This window comes from Marmota monax, unplaced genomic scaffold (assembly GCF_021218885.2).
Source record: "Marmota monax isolate L192 unplaced genomic scaffold, Marmota_monax_Labrador192_F-V1.1 WCK01_AAM20220418_F8-fsc00338, whole genome shotgun sequence".
Classification (NCBI taxonomy): domain Eukaryota; kingdom Metazoa; phylum Chordata; class Mammalia; order Rodentia; family Sciuridae; genus Marmota; species Marmota monax.
The window spans coordinates 904,218-925,736 of record NW_026693035.1 but is presented as its reverse complement, the minus strand read 5'-3'; the positions used below and the strand labels follow the sequence as shown (position 1 = coordinate 925,736).

Genomic DNA, 21,519 nt, shown 5'->3' with positions numbered 1-21,519 from the left:
ACTCTGTAGCTGTCTCCAGCTCTGCCCCCACTCTCAGCTGATCATCTTGCTTCTGATCCCACTGAGAAACAGAAGTTGTCAGGAGTCCTTCAGCTACAGCAGGGCCACCTCCACCCCTAGGACAGCCACAGTCAAAAAACTAGACAACAAGAAGCCCTGGTGGGAGGGTGGAGGCCTGGTGCTCTGCTGGTGGGGATATGACGCCGTGCAACCTAGCACACCAGGAACATGAGCTCAGTCAGAAGCCAGGCCACACGTTGTGTGACAAGAAATGTCCAGAACAGGTAACCCAAGGAGACAGAAAGTGGGTCATTGGCTGCCAGGGCCAGGGGCAGCAGGGGATGGGAAGTGATGGCTGACAGCCCAGGATTTCCATGTGGGATGAGGGAGAAGATCTAGAGTGATAAGGCAGTGGTCACACAACAGTGTGTGGAGTTAATGCCACTGCCTTGTACCCTTGATGTGTACTTTACAAATTTTTTAAAAACTTCAAAATATAAGAACACAAGAGCCCTTCCTCATCCTCCTCCCACTACCAGGCTCCAGGCTCCTACTGAAAGCCACCAGCTCCCCGGGTGCTGGAAGGGGCTCAGGGGCTCACTTCTGGCAGCAGCCGGGGCCCCATGCCCATCAGTCCCCTCCTGTGCGGCTTGGTTCCATCAGGATGCAGACATGGGAAGTGCTCCCTGGCCTGATCCCCTCTAACTGTTGTCTTCATTCGTTGCCTCCCCAAACTCCAGCTCTGCAGTTGCTCACCTCCCTTTTAGAACCCACTTGTCCCTGTCTAGCAGTCACCAGCTGCTCAACCCAGAGTGGGTCTTTCCCAGGGATCAGCCTGAGACTTGATCTCCTTGAGCCTTTGGTGCTTGGGTTTCTTCTTGGTGGTACTTCTCATCTCAGGGTCTGCAGTGTTTCTGCCTTGACCCTCCTCCAGCTCCCAAGGGCAGCAGGACCCTGCAGAGTCCCACCTCCTCCCAGCCAGCAGGCTCCTCCCCCACCCCAGGGCCCCCCCCCCCGCCCCCCGCAGGCCTGGTTTCCACCACCTCAGGTTATTGTGGAACTCTCTCACTTTTCACCTCCAGACCTGCTCTTCCCCCGGCACTGCTCATCTTCAGACACGATGCCCACCATATACCTGCTTGCCTGGGACAAAGGCATTAAGCTCTTGTCCCCCCCTTTCCCCAGCATCCTACCTCCGATCCAGCCAAACCTAAAGCTGCCTGCGAAGTGAACAAAACTCGGCCTCTTCTCCCTGGTCTGCAGCTTCTGCCATAGCCCAGACCCCTAGGCTGTAGCAATGGTTTCCCCTCCGCCCCCCATGATTTAATCCCTTGTAGCAGCCAGACAAATGTTTTAGAATGTCAGCTAGTACCATGCCTTATCTTCCTGTCTCACTTAGAAAAGTCCAGAGTTGTTCCTACCAACCTGCATGCTGACCATGCGCCAGCCCTCTAGCCTGGTGTCCTCCGGCGCACCTTGAGTCTGGCACATTGCTGCCACAGGGGCCCTGTATGCTGCGCCCTCTGCCAGGAAGGAGCCTCCCCCCACCCTCAGTCTTGCCCCTCACTTTTTTCAGAACTGGGCTAGAAAGGCAGGTCCTCAGAGCCCCTTCCTGAGTGCCCACACCCATCACTCCCGCCCCATGCCCTGGGTTAACTTTCTCACAGCATGTGGCAGTGACACTTCCCCTAGGACGCTAGCTCCCTGCAGGTAGGGCCCTCCTGTCTGTCCACCACTGGATCCCTAGTTCCTAGAACAGGGCCTGAGATTGTGAACCACCTTTTGCTGGATAACAGCTTTTCGCATACTAGATGTCCCTGAAAGCTGTGTGTGGAAGGATTCAGTGAGTGTGTTTTTAATGAATGAGCAAGGGAAGGATCCAGAGACCCCGCGGGAGGCTGAGCATGTGCTGTCTCTGAAGTAAGATGACGATGAGACCCACTTTATAGTGTCACTGCAAGGGCTGTGTCACCACATGCAAGCTTAGGGCACAGAGGATCCTCCCGTGCCTTCCCTCAGTCTTTGGATGGCTTCATTTACAGCCAGTGCAGTCACCTGACAACCGGCAGTACTTCTTGTGAGGCTCCTGGGTCGGCTGGGTGGTTGCTGTACTTCAGCGGGTTATTTATCCTTCATAACTGGTGGCCTCTCCCCTTCCCTTGCATACTCGCACCTTAGTCTGTGTGTATGACGTTTCCGTCACCTCGCCTTCAAGAAAAAGCAAAAGGGCTTGTCTTGTCCTGACAGTCATTACAGAGCTTCTGGACCTCTCACACTGGCTTGTCATTCTCCTAAGTGTTCTGAGAGCAGCTAGTGCTCTGCCACACGGGAGAGTTTCAACCAGGCAAGAGGCAGGGTCATTGGAAACCCAGTGCTTCCCCAAAACTGCAGGGCCTCAACTTGGGCCTTGGGAACACCTGTGCTCACTCTTAAGAAAATCACTAGTTTTGAGGCCAAAGGATAAATAGGTCCCTTGCGATTGTTCTGGAGATCTTTGTGGTTTTTAGAAGATGCCTATAATATAGATGAAACAGTAAACTCTCCCATCCTGAAAACGCGTCTGTGTGAAGCATGGGCTGATGCCGCAGCCGCGGGGTCCACCTAGCATCTGGCTTGTGCGTGTGCCACAGTGGTTCTGTCCCCTGCAGCGTGAGGCGCTTGAGCCTTTTCTTCCGGGTAGAAGGGTGGTGAGGGAGAGTGAGGGAGAAGACTCTGAGCTGCTCTTTCGGTTACACAAGTAGTACAGGAAGGCGTTTCCTCTGCCCGTACAACTTTTCCTTCTAGAATCTTCCTTACCCTCCCCACCATCTTCCAGGGAAATTTAAGTTTTCCTCTCCCTCCTTTTTTCCCTGACAGGCGGCCACTTTGCTCCAGGCAGTTTTCAGGGGACATCTAGCCCGAACAAAGCTGTTACTGAGCAAATCCTGTGGTTCAGAATCTCCAGGTCTGCCGGGCGTTCCAGAGCAGGTAACATCCAGGTGGTGGGACACAGGCCCAGTTCTCTCCATCGCCTCCTCTCTCGTGCTTCATCAGCCAAGGAAAGCTCACTCAGGGCTCTGTCCCGCTGTCTTGCCGTGCCGGGTGGGTGTGCCCCACACTCCAGCCTGTGAGCCCAAGCTGTGGCACCTCTGGTGCTGGCTCCGGTGGACTCCACCTTAGAGGCCAGATTGTCTGAGGTCTGGAGACTCAAGTGGCACATTTGCCTCGCAGTGAAGCCAGGTGCTAGTACAGGTTTATGCTCCCCTGTCGGCCCCCTCCTCAGCAAAGAAGATGTTTATTTAAGAATCTCCAGAGTTTCAAAAACCCTACAAGCAGGAATCTGATTAGGACAGCAATAATGGGGGACACCTGAGAAGGCACTTGTTCAGCCCCCCCATGCTTGGTTGCTGCGCACAGAGCCATGCAGGCAGGGCTTGCCAAACTGTTCTCTCCCTGCTGTTATCGTACTGCAGAGCTTGTCCACGCCCTGTGTCCCAAGCCCCAGGACCCAGGCTGAGAGCAGCTCAGGGCAGGAGGAGGCCATCGCCACCATCCAGTCTGTACTCCGGGGACACCTGGCTCGGGCCAAGCTCACCAGGTGAGTGGGGGTCAAGGTACGCAGCCGTGCTGTGTCACGGGGGAAGCCCAGTGCAGGGGCATGGCAGTGAGCTGGTGCAGTCCTGCTGTCTGCGAGCCAGGTCCTGGCCTGTAGCCATGGCAAGAGGTAGACCTTCTGGGAAATTCCTCACAGCCATGGCGCGGGCCACAGGATCTGGCCCTCTGCAGGAGGGCTTCCTAGAGGTGCATCTTGGTGCTGGGTGGAAACAAGATGAAGGGGTCCATGCCACCTTGGCAGGGCAACCATCAGTTGGCAAACGGTTGTCAGCCTGGGCTAACACACCATCCCTTTTTAAAGAAAAACGTAACATGATCCCAGAGTTCAGCAAGATACAGGTGTTGCCAGGACCCTCCCGCAGCCACCCGTCCACACAGGACAGACTGGGTCCCTGCATCCCTGCTAGAGCGCCCATTTTGGTCAGCTCACAAAGGTGGTGTTTGCAGAGTGTGAAGGGTCTGGGACCCCAGGCAGGCGTGCTGCTCCCCTGCCCCACCCTGTAGTCACAATCATTCTCCTCCTCGGACCCTGTGCTGCGTGGCAGAAAATGGCAGCTATCCATTGCTTTTGAGTGTGCAGCTTCTCTCCACAAAGGAGAGCCAGACAAGTCTGAGTCTCAGTTTGCAACCACGTGGTGTAGGACGTGCCAAGGGCTTGGCTTAGGTTGGCCACCACCCCGGGGCCGTCAGCCAGACCAGGAGGTGGGCGGCTGTGTGTTGTGGTCATGTTCACTGGGAACCAGAGACAGAGGGGGCAGGAAGATGGCTGCAGTCAGCTTATAAACCTGCACGGCCTGACCTCGGTGTGGGCCTGAGGACGTTTGAGGCTCTTCAGGGCCCTGGGCATGGCCAGAGCACAGTGTCCATATGGTGGGACAACTGCCCGGGCAAGTTGGTGAGCACTGTCCAGGCCCAGGTCTTTCTGTCTTCCAGCTCCGGCGGTGAAAGGACAGCCACCTCCGCACCTAGCAGAGCTGCTCCAGCCACGCACCCAGAGACCTCCCCACCCTCCCGGACGGCTTCTCCTGGTAAAGATACAAGGGGCCGCGGGCCCTCCAGGGGTTAAGCCAAAAGAGTAGCCACCTTGTAGGCAGCTTGGGCAGGTGAGGAGGCAAGGGAGGCTGTCACATGGTGGCTACCACCCCGGAAACCAGGAAGACCCTCTTCCAGTGTCCTCCCTGGCGGGGCACTTGCTCACAGGAGCTCCTTGCTCACAGCTCTGCTGACCACATGTCCACTCTGCGTGCCCAGCTTTGTGTCCTCGTTCTCCTCAGCTACAGCCTGAGTTAGGGGGTTTCCCTCCTTGTCTGTTCTGTTTGTTTATTTGTTGTGCCCCTGCTCCGCCCACCCTGAGGATGACCCCTACAGGCCCCGGACTTTCTCATGTGCAGAGTGGACAGTGGTGCAGAGACGGCTGGGAAATCCCTCTCAGCCCCCACATCGACGAGCCTGAGTCCTGCCCCACGCTCAGTGCAGACCTGCAGCAACTGCTTACAGTGGCAGCCTCTACCGCTGGAGAGCTGGCGGGAGTGACAAGGCAGTGGGAGGCTGGGGGCCATCACCAGCAGGGAAGTGGAGTCCAAAGCTTAACTGTGAGCACAGCCTGCTGGGTCCTGTGTCCCCCGGACACCCTCACACAGGGAAGTCGTGGCACTTAGCTCCTAGGCCTCCGGTGGAACCAGGAAGGGTGGGTGGAAAAGAGTAGGCACTTGCTATGACAAGGTAGAAACAGGCACGGGTCACCAGTCGGTGACAGGACGCAGTGCCTTATGTGCAGTGGATCCAATTTGCCTCTTCAGGTGAGAAGAGCCAAGTGAGCGGTGAGGAGGTTGCAGAGGATGAGCCAGAGGAGCCCGCAGGCGCTCAGCCCCACGCCGGTAAGTGTGAGGGCTGATGGCAGGTGAGGTTGTACCTTCCCACGCGGTCACCCTCGTTCTCTGATGACAGAATAGTCGCACTTAAGGATAAGGCCATAAATCGGAGCCTTCCCAGGCCTGGTGGCCTGTGTGCTCTTAGCCGGCCATCTCTTTCTGGGTAGGCATGCCCCTTCCCTCCCCAGGGACACATTAGGGAGGGAAGCACATTAGGAGGCATGTCTCGGAGGGGACAGGACATAGCTGCTACCCAGCTGAGAATCTCACTCCACGTTCAGCCTGGAAACATATCTGCAGTTGCCTTTCACCCACTGGAGCCATTTTTCCGTGGCTTTGTTAGAGCTGGAGCACTTTGGACTTTGACATTCTCTCCAAAACTTGCATCTGCTAAGCTGAGTGAGCAAAGATCAGCAGCCCCGGGATTTTCAGGAGCGACATGCAGGCACCGAAGCCTGAAAGGCCAGCAGCCTGCTTGTAACCCTCTGCGCCTAAAAAGCTTTAAATTGTTCTCTCAAAGCCCAGTTTTACGCTGATTCTCAGACCTGGTGTTTGGCGACCTTTAGATTATTTGATCAGGGCTGAAGTGTTCATTGGTGCTGCCCTTTCCTCCTCTTGCTAAATGTAAGTGAAGTTGAAGAGGCAGATTCACCCACCTGCCTGAGAGTGTGATCTCAGGTCGTGTCCAGGTGCTCCGCTGCCACTGGCCTAAGGCCACGGGTCTGTGTGAAGTATAAGTCAAGCCTTTGTTTGACCTGATGGTGTTTAAAAAAAAAAAAGATGAAAATAACCTTGAAAATGGATGTTTTTAACTTCATAATTTTTCACTTTCATATTAATTTCTTGAAAGTTGCAGGAAAAAAAAAAATCTGCCACAGTTCTGGTATCTGCTCGTGGTTGCTTAAACTCCCCTGTTCCTAAATCTCAAGACAGCGGCTGGTCCCTTTTTAGTAGTAGTGAGAGTAAGGCTCTTTTCTGAGGAGCATCCGGGCTCTGCTGTGGTGGGAACCGCCCCTTCCTCAGTGGCAGCCCTCCGTCCTGTCTGTCCCCACTCAGCCTGGAGGTGGCGCCTCTTTCCAGCAGAGAATAAGGATTTGAAGTGTTTACATGGGGCGCTCACAGTCACCAGTGCCCCTTTGCCTCATCCCGAAGCCACACCTTGAGCCAGGAACCTGGTTCTCTCCCAGGTGGCTGTTAGCCCTGTCTACACCAGGGCTGGCCCCCACGGAGGGTCCAGTTCCTTTCACAAATGTTTCAAGTTGAGGATTCGGAGCTGGGAAGTAAGAGAGGGCTTTCTGGCAGTGTGTACTTGGCCTTTGGCTCCCTCCTCCTGGGAAGGACCTTGGGCTTGCCTGCCAGGAGGTGCTGGTGGTGTAGTGTGTCCATGCTGGCTGGCAGCCCTAAGCAGAGAGCCACTTGTGACTTGGCGTGGCTGACCTCACTCCTCTTTTTTTCAGTTGGGTCCTCCTCCATGGACCTGCAGCCCGTGAAGCCCCCAGCCCTGGATGACATCAACTCTGATGACTCCGATGATGTTGTCTTTATGCCACCTCTGCCCACAAAGAAAACCCCCTCCCCGTTCTAGGTCCCTGGCCATTGTCTCCAAATGGTGACAGCTGCCAGGGACAGGTTAGGTAGGGTTAAAGGACAAAGCACATTCTAGAGAATTCATAACTAAATTGGAAAGATGATTTATTTTCCTAGAGAAAGAATGATCCCTCCTGCATCTCTGCATCCCATCAGTTTCCTTGTATTTTGCTCTTTGGTCTGTTGGAGGAATCCTGGCAGCCTTTCTCTTCCTCTCTGGGGAAGCACAGGGAGCCACCTTTCTCTGCCACCTCCTGCCACAGCAACCAAAGTGGTTTTCGGTGCCCACAGGCCTATTCCCCCTGCATTGGGGACAGCCAAGGAGCTCTGTAAAGATGATGCTCTCCTAACAACCTACACCTGACCTTGACCTTGACCTTGACCTGTGAGGAGCCACCTCAGCAGGAGTCCAGGGCATGCCACCCATCCTCATCCTGGATGCCATAACCAACCTTGGCCCCGGGGGTCCATCGGAAGCACCCTTGCACCTTTGCGGATGAGCCAGGCTTCCCCAGCTCCACAACAGGATGTAGCCACTTCTAAGCCAGTGAGGAGCTGCAGATCCCAGGGCCCCACAGTGAGCTCCCACCCGCAGGTCCCCTTCTCCCTCTTCCTTACCCTGGGTGCTGCCTAGAGCTGCCCTTCCTGGGAAGGAGTCTGGGTGGAGTCTTGTGAGTGGACAGACACTGGAAAGTAGAAAAGAATGATCACAGAAGCAGCGCCACACCTGGTTTTGCAGAAGAAACAGGTGGCTGCTCTGTCACCAGGGCAGGTGCCTTAGCCTCCAGGGTCATCCTCAGGGAAGCAGGGTAAGAAGACAGGCCTGTCATCCTGGAGAAAGCAAAGTCTCGGGTGGGGACAAGTCTCGTTTGGGGTCTAGAGGTAGCTCCGTTACCCTTGGGGTGGAGCACACCGACCTGGTGACCCCACAGAAGCTGGCTGAGGTGTGCGCTGTGGAATTCCCTTGAGGAGCCCACAGTTTGGGTCTCATCTGTGAAATTAGCCCTTGCTGGTGGCAAAAATTAGGAGCCTCAGCTTGGACAAGGTTTTGAGAGTGTCCAGACCCTGAGTAGCCCAAGTCCACTCTTCAGAATCCCTGCAGACTGGGCTGCTTCAGCGCCAGCCACTGGGGAACTTCCCACCTGGGGCTGGCCATTGTCCTAGGAGGGATCTGATGTTAGAAAGCTCCTTCTTGGACCAAACTGATGGGGGCACCTAGGGGTCTTACCTTTAGGTACAGTCTCATTCCTTGGGTGCGCCCCCCACACACACAACTGAACAGCCAGTGCTCTTGAACATGGCAGCTTTCCAGTGTGATCTCTGGGAAGTTGGGCTGCATTTGGCTCCAACAGGGCCAGCAGGGACTGGAGCCTGTGCTGACCAGAGCATGAGGGCCTCCCTGCCTCTTTGTGACGGGGCTGAGTGAGGCTGGAGGACCTGTGTGCCGCACAGGTTGGTGCCCAGTGGCTTCTCCACCTAGACTCTGCTTACGTGGTGAGGAGAAAAACATGGCTCCAGGGGCCTGGCTGTTGCAATTTTTTTTTTTTTTTGTATTTGAACTGTGGACTACTGAATCCATTTTCTTTTTCCCACTGAACTGATTGGAGTCTTGACTGACCTTGAGTCTGACATGAGCCCTCTGTAGATCTCCTTCACTGGATCCCCTTAGGTGTGTTCCCTAGCAGCCTGCACCCTCCTTCAGAACCTCACACCCACCCACTGAGTGCAGGAGGCAGCACAGGTGGCCCCAAGGTGCCTGCTCATCTGCTGGGCCCAGGTGGCCCATTAAAGGAGGGCATTTCTACATCATTCACTCCTCGGGACCAGTGGCCTGAGTTCTAGATTATGGGGTTGAAAGAGATTTTTTTTTCTGACAGGGACGTCCCTGCCTCAGGTTTGGTGAACAAGCCTATGCTTGTTGTACCTCCGAGAGGCTGCTGGGGGTAGAAGGGTACCCCAGCCCATGGCCAAGGGCTGCCCATTCGAGGCATCCCATTTATGTGAACTGTAAGGGGCCTGGCCAAGGGGCAGTGCCAAGGAGGTCAAAAGCAGCCCCTGGGCTTGAGTTTTCCAAGAAAACGCCCTGAGAATTGTAAATATGTACATTGTCCTGTCTATTTTGGTAAGCATTGTTGATCAATTAAAAGCAAATGTTCCGTCTTAAAGCTACCTCAGTAAGTGACAATACCTCAAGTCTGTCTTCAGCCACCAGCTTCAGCTGGTCACCCAGTCCTCTGCTGGGACTGCTTGCCTGGCTGCTGTGCCACATGGCACCCATGGCCCAAGGCCTGGGCTCTGAGATGGTAGGGACAGGAGCTGCTGGCTTGGGCAGGAGGGGAAGGGGCCAGCAGCCAGGTCAGCCTTGAACTCCACCTTCCTGTGAAGGACGAGGAGACCGCCCCCTTCTGGGTAGCAGGACAGCCATGGAGAGAGCCCTTTGTTGCAAAAGTGCAAGAGGAAGGGGCTCAACCCTGACCTTCACGGCAACACCGCCACATCACCTTGAACTTGAACAGTAGCAAAACTACCTGCCGCTACAGGCTGCGTAGATAGTCCAGCTTTAAAAGAAAGACACTTTCTCCATCCTGTGCCCTCTAACAGGAGAAGTGAAAATCTAGACCTGGCTGCACTGTGTGGGTGGCAGCCACACCTGCTGACCTGAGCTGGTGCTTGCAGGTGTGCTGGACCAGGGGCATGCTCCATGCGGATCCCTGTCTCTGCTGCTCATTTTCACAGCAGCACTGCCTGGAGGACTTGGGTATTCCCAAAGATTTACAGGAGGCTGGCTGGCTTGGGACACAGCCCTGGCAGGACCTTTCCAGGATGCTGTCCCTTGGCTAGGACACTTGGGGTAGGGGGTGCCCTTCTGAAGATGCCAGATGACTTACAGAGGTGAATCCAGGTGGTACCATGGCTCTCCACCCACCAGACGCAGCTAATGGAAGGGGCTGGGACCAACTAGGCTGCCCTGGAACTAGCCAAATGGAGACAAGGTGCACATGCACAGGGTGCAGCCTGTGGCAAGTGCATTTCGGGGGAACTCAGCAGCAAGTTTCAGTGGGGAGTGTGACCCCAGAGAGAGACATGCAGTATGGAGAGCAGGCCTGAGCAGTCCACCAAGGAGTAGCAGAGGGGCCAGAGAAGGCAAGTCCCCAGCCTCCCAGCCCCTCAGCCCTCTACCCATGGGGACCTGACTGCAAGATTGGTAGGCGGAGCCAACCAGGGCTACATCCCCAGGCCCAGAGCCTGGTGTTTGGACAAAGTAGGTGACATATTAGGGACTGTTGGCTCGAGTGAGCCTGTGCATTAGTGCAGGCCTCTGGACAAATGACCCTGACCACATATGATGGCTATGTTCTGGATGGTGAATGTCTTTTCTTGTCTTCTGATGAGGGAAGTGAGGACTGTGCTCTCTGTCCCTCAGATGGACCAGAATCCTTCCCTACAAAAAGACCAGTTGCATTAGAAAAAGACCATCCTAGCTCAGATCCACCAAGCCCAGCAGTTTTGCTTCACTTTTAAAGATATAAATAACTTCTGTGGAAAGCACTGTAACCTTCAAGATCTAAATAAAAATTCCATTATAACCTGTCTAAACTAATTTTGAAATTCCTCCTTGGGTGTTAGAAGCAGTGTTCATGCTCGGCACAGAGAATATCTGAGCACTGGAGACTTAACAGGAAGACGGTGCCATGGGCACATGCGGTTTCTCAAGGATCCCACCACCCCACCTCCCCAGGGGCCTCCTGGAAGCACTAACACTAGGCTGACTACCCCAAGCAGGGAACCCCAGAGCCTGGAAAGTACCCAAGAGGAACTGTCTGGAGGCTGAAAAGGAACTCTCAAGATGGCTCAGGGGACTTGGGAGTTGATCTGATGATCTTTGGAGTGTTTTATTTAGAATTTCTCACACCTCACACATAATTTCCTTGCGAATCTTTTGGAAAGAGTAAGTCCGTCATTTCTTGTGCTACTTGTTCCTGGCCTTTGTAAGGGAGGCATTTGTCTAGATTGCCCTTGCTTCCCATGATGCAATCTTGCTGTTTCTCTGTACATGCCCCTAAGAGGGGGTGATCTGCCGCAGGAGCCCCAGCTTCCTGTGCCTCGGGCATTTCACCTGGGTCCTCTTTGGGGCTGGGGATTGAGAGTCGCTCCTTGCCACGTGGGTATTCTGAGTTGTCATGGACACCCTATCCCTCTAAATTTCTGTTCCTTGGACACGAGTGAGGAACTTGAACATCAAGAAATAAAAATGTGTCGTGCGGGAATTTCTCCAGATTCTGCCTAATCGTTGTTTCTGGAACAGGGAGAGTATAATTACAAACACAGATGGCCATGCCAAAAAGAACCAACTTGGTACCTGCGCTTTGTTGTCTGATACTTTGCTGAGCAGCCAGGTGCGTCTGTGACTCCCTTCCCACCGCGCCCTCCCTGTCGTCCAGTTCCAGGTCTGGTTTGTCTGAAACCCAGGGACTTGTGTGCTAGTTCTGGCATTTGCCTGAGGTCATCTTTGTACCCAGATCACATGAGTGTCCAGTTGACAAATGTGGGAACTTCTGCTTTACAGAGGAGCTGGCCGGGCCTGCAGAAGCCGATGGGACTAGGATGCACAGTGCAGGGACAATCACCCAGCCACCGACAACCTGCCTATGAGCTGGTCTAGGAGCAGAGCAAGGCAGCCTCGGCCCAGCTGGAGCTGAGGGAAGGAAGAAAGTAAGGCCTCCCATCAAGCCTCAGGGTCTAAATGAACACAGAGGACATCAGTGACTTACCCTCACACGTTTGCACACACACAATCCCGTGCCCATTCCTACCACTGGATTTTGTGCTCTTGGGAATCTTCTCCAGCTTGGCCTGGAAGAATCATGCTGGTCTTAAAGACCTGGAGAGAGTAACCCCAGGTCCTAGCCAAGGCGTTTTTATTTTTATTTTATTTATGTATTTGGTACCAGGGATTTAAGCTAGGAGTACTTTACCACTGTACCACATCCCCATTCCTTTTTGAGACAAGGTCTTACTTACAAAGTTCAAGTCTGGCCTTAAACATGCCATCCTCCTACTTCAGTCTCCCCAATAGCTGGGATCCCAGGTGTGTGCACCTCCATGCCCAGCTCCAAGACAGGTTCAAATATGACATTTTCCCAAGTCCCCGGGGGACATTGAAAAAAGAAGAGTCTGAAGCCCTAGTTCCTTTTGGCATTGATGTTGGGTTCAGAATATGAATGATGAGGATGAGGGACAGGTTGGCCCGGCTTCACGAGCACCAGCTAATGGCCTTGAGCCAGCACTTTCCCAAGGGCTCCTGCGGGCTGGGCCCAGTTACAGCGCTGAGGGGTGGCCCCATTAGACAGTGCCCGCCAAGGAATCTGGATGAGGTTTCCATGGTGCTGTGTCCCTTTCTGAATGAGGAGAGGGGGTGCCTCTGAGCTATTCGTTAATTAAGCCCAGAACAGCCCGGGATTCAAAGGAAAGGTCCTATATGTGCCAAGGCTCCTGAGCTGCCATTCACCGGGCCCAGCCTGGGGGCTTTCTTCTCCCGGCCTCTCCCTTCCCAGGCCCGGCTTCCAAGGGATGAAAGCGGAGAGGCCGCGTGGGCAGGGTAGGGGCACAGCTCGCATAATACATGAAAAGGGCGGCTCCCTGCTAACAGCCGCCTCCCGCCCGCCCCTCCGCGGACCTGCCTCCTCCGCCGCGCTGTGCCAGCGCTCCCCACCTGCTGCCCTTCCCGAGTGATCACGCGCCTCCTTCCTTTTTGAATTTTCTTCTACTCCTGGCACTCAGCCCCTTCCCCTGTTAATGGAGGTGTCCCCAGTGCCCCGACCTGCCCATCCCTCTAAATATCTACTGGACATTGTCACACACACAACGGAGGCCTCCAGCTCAGCTCCTTCCAGTTCTCACGTCCCGTCCCTTCACCCCAATCCGCTCCTGGTCAAGTGATCATCACAAGCCACACGGTGGTCACCAACAGAGACCTGGGGATTGCCCCCATTTCCCTCCACGTCCTCAGCCCTCCCACAGCACCAGGCCCTGCAGCAAGGCAGGAGACCCAACCAGCCATCCCCACGGGCCATGTGCACACATACACACAGCACATGCAACACACATGCACAAACATATACACCCACATACAGATGCTTGCATTCAAACAGACATGCACATGTGTATGCACAATGCAAACACGCATGCACAAAGACGCATACACAAAACACATGAACACATGTACGCACATGCAAACAGATACCCACACACAAATACAAACACACACTTGAAAGTCAAGCCAGTTTGATGCTCTTTCATTTTTTGGCGGGAGGGCGGGCAGGGGGACGGTTACTGGGGATTGAATTCAGGGGCACTCGACCACTGAGCCACATCCCCAGCCCTATTTTGTATTTTATTTAGAGACAGGGTCTCACTGAGCTGCTTAGTGCCTCACATTTTCTGAGGCTGGCTTTGAACTCTCGATCCTCGTGCCTCAGCCTCCCAAGCCATTGGGTGGACAGGCATGTGCCACCGTACCCGGCACTACTTCATTTTTTCAAAGACAGGACCACGAAAAAGAAAGCATGTCTGGCCAACTTAAAAACGAGGAGTTTTTATCCATGTGGATGAAACTGTCAATGGCCCACTGACTAATAAGCAGTTTGACCAGACACCATACATACAGATTTGAAATTGCATCTAAAATAAAGCATTAAGGCCCTGGGGGTGTAGCTCAGTGACAGAGTGCTCACCTCGTACGCTCTAGGCCCTGGGTTCCATCCCCAGTGCCATCAATAAATAAATAATAGGCATCAGCCTAGAAACACCCACTGGAGGGGCTCTGGGGTGCCTGCTCCGTCGCATCTTTGCCACCACGTCTTGAACCACCTCATGCAATCCCCATGCATCTTGACCCCCATCAGAGTTGTTTGACATTCCCACAGTGATTTAAAACCCCAAGTAGGTCAGGCTGTCACTGGGACCCCCCCTCAAGGACTTCATGCCACTGCGCACGACCCAAGGGCTGTCTGTGGAGGCGGCTGGTAGCTTCCCATTACCACAGAGTAACCACTGACTATGTGTTAAAGTCATCTTTTAAGGCTGATTCACAGTGACGCCCAATCCTTGCAAATGAGAGGATCTACCCCTGGCATCATGACTAAGCCTGAGCTAAATTCCTCTCATGTGTTTGCAACTAGTCCGTCAGGCGAGCCCTGTCTCTCCAGACATGATGTAGCTGTAAGAAGCAGCTAATTGAGAGCCTGGCACTGGGAGATACTTTCTAAGCACTTGAGAATTCATCTCCCTCTTATCCAAACAATGTTTTTCCCCTCCCCTTACATTTGAAACCAGGGCCTTTCTCACCTTTCCTACTCATGTCCCCTCACACACCCAACCTTGGCCTGCAGGACCCCACTCCGAGCATGGCAGCCTCCTGACTCTGCTCCCTGTCAAGTCCTTCCTCCTCCCAAAGCCAGTGGCTCTTCTCTTTCCTGCCTGCACAGGGTCATCCCACTCTGATTGTTTCATTCCCATATTCAACCGGAAGGACTCTCTGGCCATTTATTTTGTAGAAATGATACTGTGTTTATTTTTTTAAAGAAATCTAACATTTTCTAAAACAGAGTAGCTACACTTGTTCACCATTCCCTACTTAGAAATAACTGCTTTGGTATTTGATAAATATCATGGCAGACATCTCACTCTGCATTTATGCATGAATGGATGGAAGAAGGATGGAGGATGGATAGATGGATGGATGGATGGATGGATGGATGGACAGGTGGATAGAAGATGGGTGGAAGGATGGTTTGGTGAGCAGATGGAGGTATGCATGCATGGATAGGTGGAGGAATGGATGGGTAGATGAGTGGGTAGGTAGATGAATGAAGTAGTGGTCACATGGATGGATGGATAGAAGGATGGATGAATGGATGAGTGGATGGATGAAAGGGAAGAACAGGAGGAAGGGAAAGGAGGAAGGCACATACCACACAAAAATAATAGAGTGTGAATATGAACAGACAGAGATGTACTGTTTTGATTTTTTAAATACTATACTTACTCGATTTTAGCAGAAGAAAAGGGAACTTGAAGGAATTGCTGAACTGTTGAGCTCTCCCTGGTTTTAAATCTCTGAGCTCTGTGTTCTTGCATTCATGCTCTTACCAAGTTCTTTAGCACAAAGCTAAACTTGTGCCAAGATTTCTTCTGTCCTTTCGATACTGTTTTCTGACACCCTGAGTTTTTTGTCTGTCATTTCCAAGCAGTGTGTCTTATACCCTCTGTCTGGTGTACCATGTTTTGAGATTGCTTACGCTTCACGCACACTGCTCTTTCTCTGATCTACGCTGGCATGGGGTGCGTTCTACTCCATGCTTTATCTGAGCCCTGATCCAGGGATGCTGGCAGCTTCTGGGACTGCTCCTGAACTCTAAGGTGTGGAAGGATGTCCAAAGGGCCCTGAGCCAGATGCACACAATGGGCCGGTGTGGTGGGGACCACAGGGCTCAGGAGGGCCACAGAGGCTTGTGGTGGTTGGGGAAGGACATGCAGGCTTTGCTGAGGCATTTGGACCAGGCCCTGAGAGCCGTGGGAACAGGCTGCTGCTGGCAGGGGAATAGCAGTTCGATTTGCATTTTAGAAGGTAGAAGCAGAGGCAGGAAGGGGACAATGGTTTATGGGCTGAAGAGGGACATGTGAATGCTGATCGCCTGTCTCCAGTGCCTATGAGCCCCCTCAGAGCCCCCCAGGGAGGGGACAGCCTGGCTTCTGGCCAAGAGAGGCTAAAGGGGAGGAGGCCTAGCCTCCAAGGAGCAGCCTCAGGGGGAGTACCTTTCCACCCGCCCCTCCTCTGTGATCCTGCTGGAGCTGCTTACTCTCAGGCTTCTGATGCCACAAGCCTCTAACAGGGACCCTGGTGGAACAGAAAGGATATGGCAGGGTGTGTGCAGAGCTGGAGTGGGCCCACAGAGCTGTGAACCAATCAAGAAGAATTCGCTTGGCTGGTGGGGCCTTCTGCACCCGTGCTGTGGAACCTGCTAGGAAATGGGGCGGGAAAGGGATCCTGGACCCGCAGGCAGAAGAATACAGGCAGGGGTCCCAGCCAACCCCTCCTGGTGGGTGACTGGGGCAAGCCTCAGTTTCCCTATATGTAAACAAAGATGCACTGGCTGTGTCTCTGGGCATCTGTGAGCCAGGGGCTGGGGAGGGCCTGTGCTGGCCAGGAGAGCTCTGCAGAATGAGATCACAGCTAGTCCAGAAACATATAAGATGGTCATCACAGCCTACTTCACCTGAGCTGCCCGCCCTGCCCCCCAGAGAGTGAGGCCCAGGAATAACCCAGGGTAGAGGTGGAGGCTTTACTTGTTCTGGGGACTTTGGACTTAGTCCTGAGGCCCTGGGAAATCAGGGAGGGGCTAGCAAGGAAACAGCATTGGCCAGATTCCTGTCCTGGAGACAGGAAAGAGGGGTTCAGAGAGGCTCACTGTCCTTGCTCCCCAGGGACCTTGGCCCAGGCTCCGGGGGAACCTTGATCGAGGCACTTCCTTTTCTGAGCCCAGGCTGGGAGTTCACTCCAGAGGTCTTGGCTCAGGGTGGAGCCAGAGTCCCTTCCCTTACCAGGCTGTTCATGCCTGAGAGGTTTCCCCTATAGGACCCAAAGGTTTTCACACTAGGGACAAAGGACTTTCCTGCCCCCAGGACTCTCCCTACTTAACAGATGAGACCCTTCTGAGTAAGAATGCCACCCCAAGGGCAACTTCCAAAACCTCCCTCCTTGTCCTGGGCAGTGAGCTGGAAGATGGATTCCATGTTCAGAGCCCTTCCCCCAGGCCAGGCTCAGTCTCCAAAGTGTCAATATTCTCGAGAATAGACCCCAGCTCCAGCAGGAGCTTTGGGGATCAGGGACTCCAGGGGCTTCCTAGACTGACAGCCTGGCCTGAAGAGGGAGCCCCTAGGGTATGCTGGCTCCCAGACCCCCACCCTGGCCGGGAACGTAGAGTCAGGCCTTCCCCTTTGTGTATGGGGGAACAAGGTTTGTCTGATCTGCTTTGAATCCACATGATTCAGGGTCAACTCCTCCCATCCCTACCAGGAAAAACCAAGACAGTGGTCACCTAGTGGGGGTCAGGGCCTCCTGAGGGGACTTGGAGTAGGTCGTGCAGGGAATAAGTTTATGGGGCAGCTCAGTTTTAGACTTCCCTTTCCAGAATGACCCTAGTAGCCACCCAGGAAAAGCAGCATGACCAACTTCCTTTTACTGAAGAAAACTGATGTTGGCCTGGGGTGTCACCTGGTCAAAGGGTCTCCACTCTTAGAAGAGGAACAATAGCAGCACAGAAGCTCAAGCTCTCATTGTGAGGGGCTTGGCTCAGACTAGGGAAGCAGTAGTAGTCCTGCCTGGCCTCCACCCTCCTACCAGACGGCCTCCCTGCCTCCAACAGGTACTGGGCCAGCCTTTGTCAGCCAAACCAGTTCTGGTCCACTGGGTGTCTGGATGTCCCCTCCCACTGTGCATAGGTTGGGGTCCCGAGCCTTTAGAAACAACAGTGGGTCTTAGTGAACATTCTCCCCTGAAGAGAGGAGGCTTTGCCCCGCCCCTGGCTTTGCCCACCGGGGAGGAGGGAACTTAATGGCTGACAGAGCTCCCTCAAAAGCACCGGAACATTAAGAGACCATTTGCCATTTTGGAAGTCCACTGAGTCACAATGACTATGGCCTCCAGAAAAGTGCTCAGCCTTGTTGATGCCTCATGTGGTCCCCTTTGCTGTCTCTGGGTTGGCCGTGTGGTGGCTTTGGCCAAACCAGCATAATCAAGCCTGCTTCAGGATTTGTGCTCTCTTGCTGCTCTGAGATGTCATGAAAAGAGGCCCAAGCAAGTCCCTAAAGCAGATGATCAGCAGCAATCACCAGCCATGAGTGAGGCTGCTGCACTACCTCCAGCTCCAGCTGCCCAGGACTGCAGGTGCCCCTGAGACCCCAGGATACAGCCGAAGAACCACACAGCTGAGCCCAAACAAAGAGCAGTCTCTGTTTAAAACCACTGGCTTTGGACTTTCATTATACAGCAATAAATAGCATGTACATGAACCTTTTAAAAATGCATCACTTAGTAGGCCACACTAGAGAAAGACTCGGGCCAGAAATTTTTTAAAGAGACAAGGGTTTCCATATCATCTCTGGACCTACTTTTCTGAGCCTTTGCTTCCTCTTCTGTCAACCCTCTTCCTTGAGTGGGGATTCGGTGGGATTCTGGCTGGGCATAACAGTGCAATGGGGACTGAACTTCATGGCTACCCAGAGTTAGCCAAAAGTCCAGGGACACAACCCTCGGGGTTGATCATTCACTAGAAGGATGCACAGAACCCCTGCAAGCTGCCGTCCCCATGGTTGTGGTTTATCACAGTGAAAAAATGCAGATTAAAGTCAGTCAGGGAAGAGGCTCATGGGGCAGTCTGGCAGGGTTCCAAATGCAAAGCCTCTGTTGTCCTCAAGAAGCCTTACCCTGCCAGCATCAACATGTGACCACAGAGTGCTGCCAGCCAGTGTCCCGAGTCTTTACAGGGCCTTCATTCTGTAGGAAGAGTGATCGATTGATGATTGCCCACTGGGTGACTGATTGACAGATGCCTTGTGATCCAAAGTCCCCAACCCACATTGCATGGTTGCTCTTTCTGACATGGTCAGACCCTATTCTAAACAAAGACCCCCCAGTCAGACAGGATATAGATGACTTCCCTAAAGCCAAGAGCACCTGCCAGATCTCAATGTGGATCAGTGACCTCTTTACTATACATGGGGCCTGAAACACAGGGTGATACTGTTCCCACCTCCCTGACTTTGGATCCTGGGGAGTTTTACCTTCAGTTTTCCTGGCCATAAAACAAAGTCAGTTGCATTTCTCTCCTGAGGCTGCAGAGATCCATGATCTGGCAGAGTCCAGGATGCACTCCGGGTGACTCTGGGGATGGAACCCAGGGCTCTGGGTGTCCCATGCAAACACCTCTGAGCTACACCCAGCCCCACACTCTTAATAAGAAGATCAAAGAATATGTTTCCCTGCTTTTTGAGTGACTCAGGGTTGTGTTTAGGGTAAGCCTCTTTCTTTTTTGGAACCTTAGTTTCCCATATGTAAAATGGGAAAACTGGGCTCAGATGACCCAAGTCTCCTGCAGGTGGCAAAGGGGTCAAAGTGGGTGGCAAGGACTGATGTGAATCCCAAGTCTGCCTCTCAGCACAACCCTCATCTCCGCAAAACCAAGTGGCAGACTGGGCAGCCTGCAGGCGATTAATTGTCCTGCCCTGGAGGGCATCACCATGGTTTCTTCTTCCTATGGAAGTGGCTATTGCAGCCGCCTCCCCCAGGCTGTTCTCTTGGATTGCACTGGGCTTGGGAGCACTCTGAGCAAGAGGCTCAGCGGGAGTGCTGGGATTTGGAACATGTTCTCGGCAGCTTAGATGCCATCCCTGCTCATTTCCAGGTTCTCAGTGGTTTTCTGGATAGATGAGGCAGCTGGGGAGGTGACTCTAGGGACACAAGAGGCGCTTACATCATCTCTGGTTCTGCAGCCCTCTAGGGACCATGCTGGCTGGCATCTCTCCCAGACTCCAGAGCCATGGGCTGGATTCCTCCTGGCCAGACTGAAAGCAATACTCCAGCGAACTTACTGTGACCAAGGCTCATCAGTCAAGTTGTCTGGGGGAAACTGGGTGCTGAGCTGGCTCTGTGGCCCCTGTATCACCAGCCACACCTCAGCGGGCGCCAAAGAAACCCTGAACTCCAGCCTTCTCCTCTCCTTGCCAGTTCTTATGAGCACTGTCTTCACAGAAAATGTGAACCTCCTTGGATGGGGTCCAGACCCAGGGAATTCCATTGTTCTGGCTGCTGCTGCAGCATCTGGGGGCCCAGCCCAGGCCTGGATATGTGCAGCTTTCAGCCTGGCTTTCCTCCCAGTGGCTACAGGTCTTAGGACAGCCATCCAGGAAACTCAGCCCAGACAATTCTTGGCCTGGGAGACAGCCCTGGGAAACTCCTGGTCTGTCTTGCCCCTCCCTCTGTTCCAGATTCTTCTGCCAGATGCTTTCAATGGCTCATCCCTGAGTATTCTCTCCTTACGGTCTTCCTCTTCCTTGTCTTTAGCTCGCAAACCCCATTTCACTCAAAGAAAGAAAGGAAAGTGAGTGCAGTAGCCTCACTCATGGCTGGTGATTGCTGCTGATCCTGGGAAGAAGGCGAGCCTCTGAACAAGGCTGAATCCTCGTTCCTGATTGTGTGGTGATTCTCCGGGCCTTCTAAGCAGTGGTAGGATCTAGGTTTCAACTGTTCCTTCTGTAAAGTGGGGTTAAGGCTCAGCCTCTAGCCATAGTTGTGCCAGGATGGGCAACACTGTGTCAGAGAACCACCACTACTCTGGTCACAGTGCAATAGAAGCTTCTTTCCTGCCCTGTCCCCCATGTGTCCGTCCCTCCTAGGAGCTGGGGCTGTCAGTTCCAGTGAGCTTTCCTCTCTAGCACCAGATTCCTCAGCATTTCAGACCATATGTTGGAGGTCTCTTTTTCTTCCTTCGGGAACTTCTCCTTAGGAAAAGTTTTCAGTGACCAAACACACTACAACGTTAGTCCATAATTAACTCTCTTGCATTTCGAATCAGGGAAACAGACACTTGCCACATAAACTCTGAGGAGTCCCATCCATGTATTCATCTCTTAGGGCTTCTGCGACAAAGTGACACAAACCTGGTGGCTTTAAACAGTAGAAATGTATTTATTGTCTCAGTTTGGGAGACCAGAAGGCTACAATCAATACTGGGCTGGGACTAGTTCCCTCTGAAAGTTCTGCGGAGAGACCACCCCAGGCTTCCTTCTCACTTTCTAGTGGCTCCAGTTATCCTTGGCACCCTGTGGCCTGGAGACACTCCACTCCTATCTCTGGCTCCATGTCAAATAGTGCTCTTCTCTCAGTATCTCTGTGTACCAATTCCTTTTTCTTATAAGGACACTATCTTTGAATCAGGGCCACCCTAATCCAGTATGGCCTCATCTTAACTTCTTAACATCTTCAAAGACCTTATTTCCAAATGAGGTTACCATGCCAGGGATTGAACTTAAACATCTTTTTTGGAGACACAGTGCAACCTACTACATCTGAGTTATGTCACATTAACAATGGGCTTTCTGGCCTTAGAAGAAAATACTCATTTTGTGAGGCATTTGGAAACATGGAAAGAAACTCCTGGACCCCATGCCTCCGTGGGTGGACCTTGGCAGGACTGCAAGGCTGATGTTGGGGACACTTTTGGATCTGGGGCCAAGTAGGGATACTGGGGCTCTCTCTGTGGCTATGGGAGCTACTATTGATAATAGGACCCAGAACTGTCCCCATCCATGAGAACAGGCACTGTTCTGTTCATTCCCAGAAATGCAGAACCCCCAGGTCAGAATCTGTGGGGGAGGTATGGGGTAGGACTAGTGTCCTCACTGTGCA

At 53.3% G+C, this 21,519-nt stretch overlaps 1 protein-coding gene across 7 annotated transcripts in view; it reads left to right on the top strand.

Moving 5' to 3' along the window:
• Positions 1-10,653, top strand: part of Iqce (IQ motif containing E) — a 53,751-nt gene extending 43,098 nt beyond the window's left edge. For 3 of the 7 annotated variants that reach the window (XR_006853716.2, XR_006853717.2, XR_006853714.2), the window contains 6 exons: positions 2,857-2,967; positions 3,453-3,577; positions 4,528-4,622; positions 4,963-5,186; positions 5,394-5,471; positions 6,923-7,061. Coding sequence is in view for 3 of the 7 variants with exons in the window: in XM_046453804.2 (XP_046309760.1) it covers positions 2,857-2,967; positions 3,453-3,577; positions 4,528-4,622; positions 5,394-5,471; positions 6,923-7,050 (537 nt within the window). In the remaining 4 variants the exon portion in view is untranslated. Of the gene's footprint in view, positions 1-2,856; positions 2,968-3,452; positions 3,578-4,527; positions 4,623-4,962; positions 5,187-5,393; positions 5,472-5,808; positions 6,877-6,922 lie in introns of those variants that run through there. The other 4 variants (XR_006853715.2, XM_046453804.2, XM_046453805.2 and 1 more) reach the window with 4 other exon arrangements.
• Positions 10,654-21,519: the final 10,866 nt, after the last annotated feature.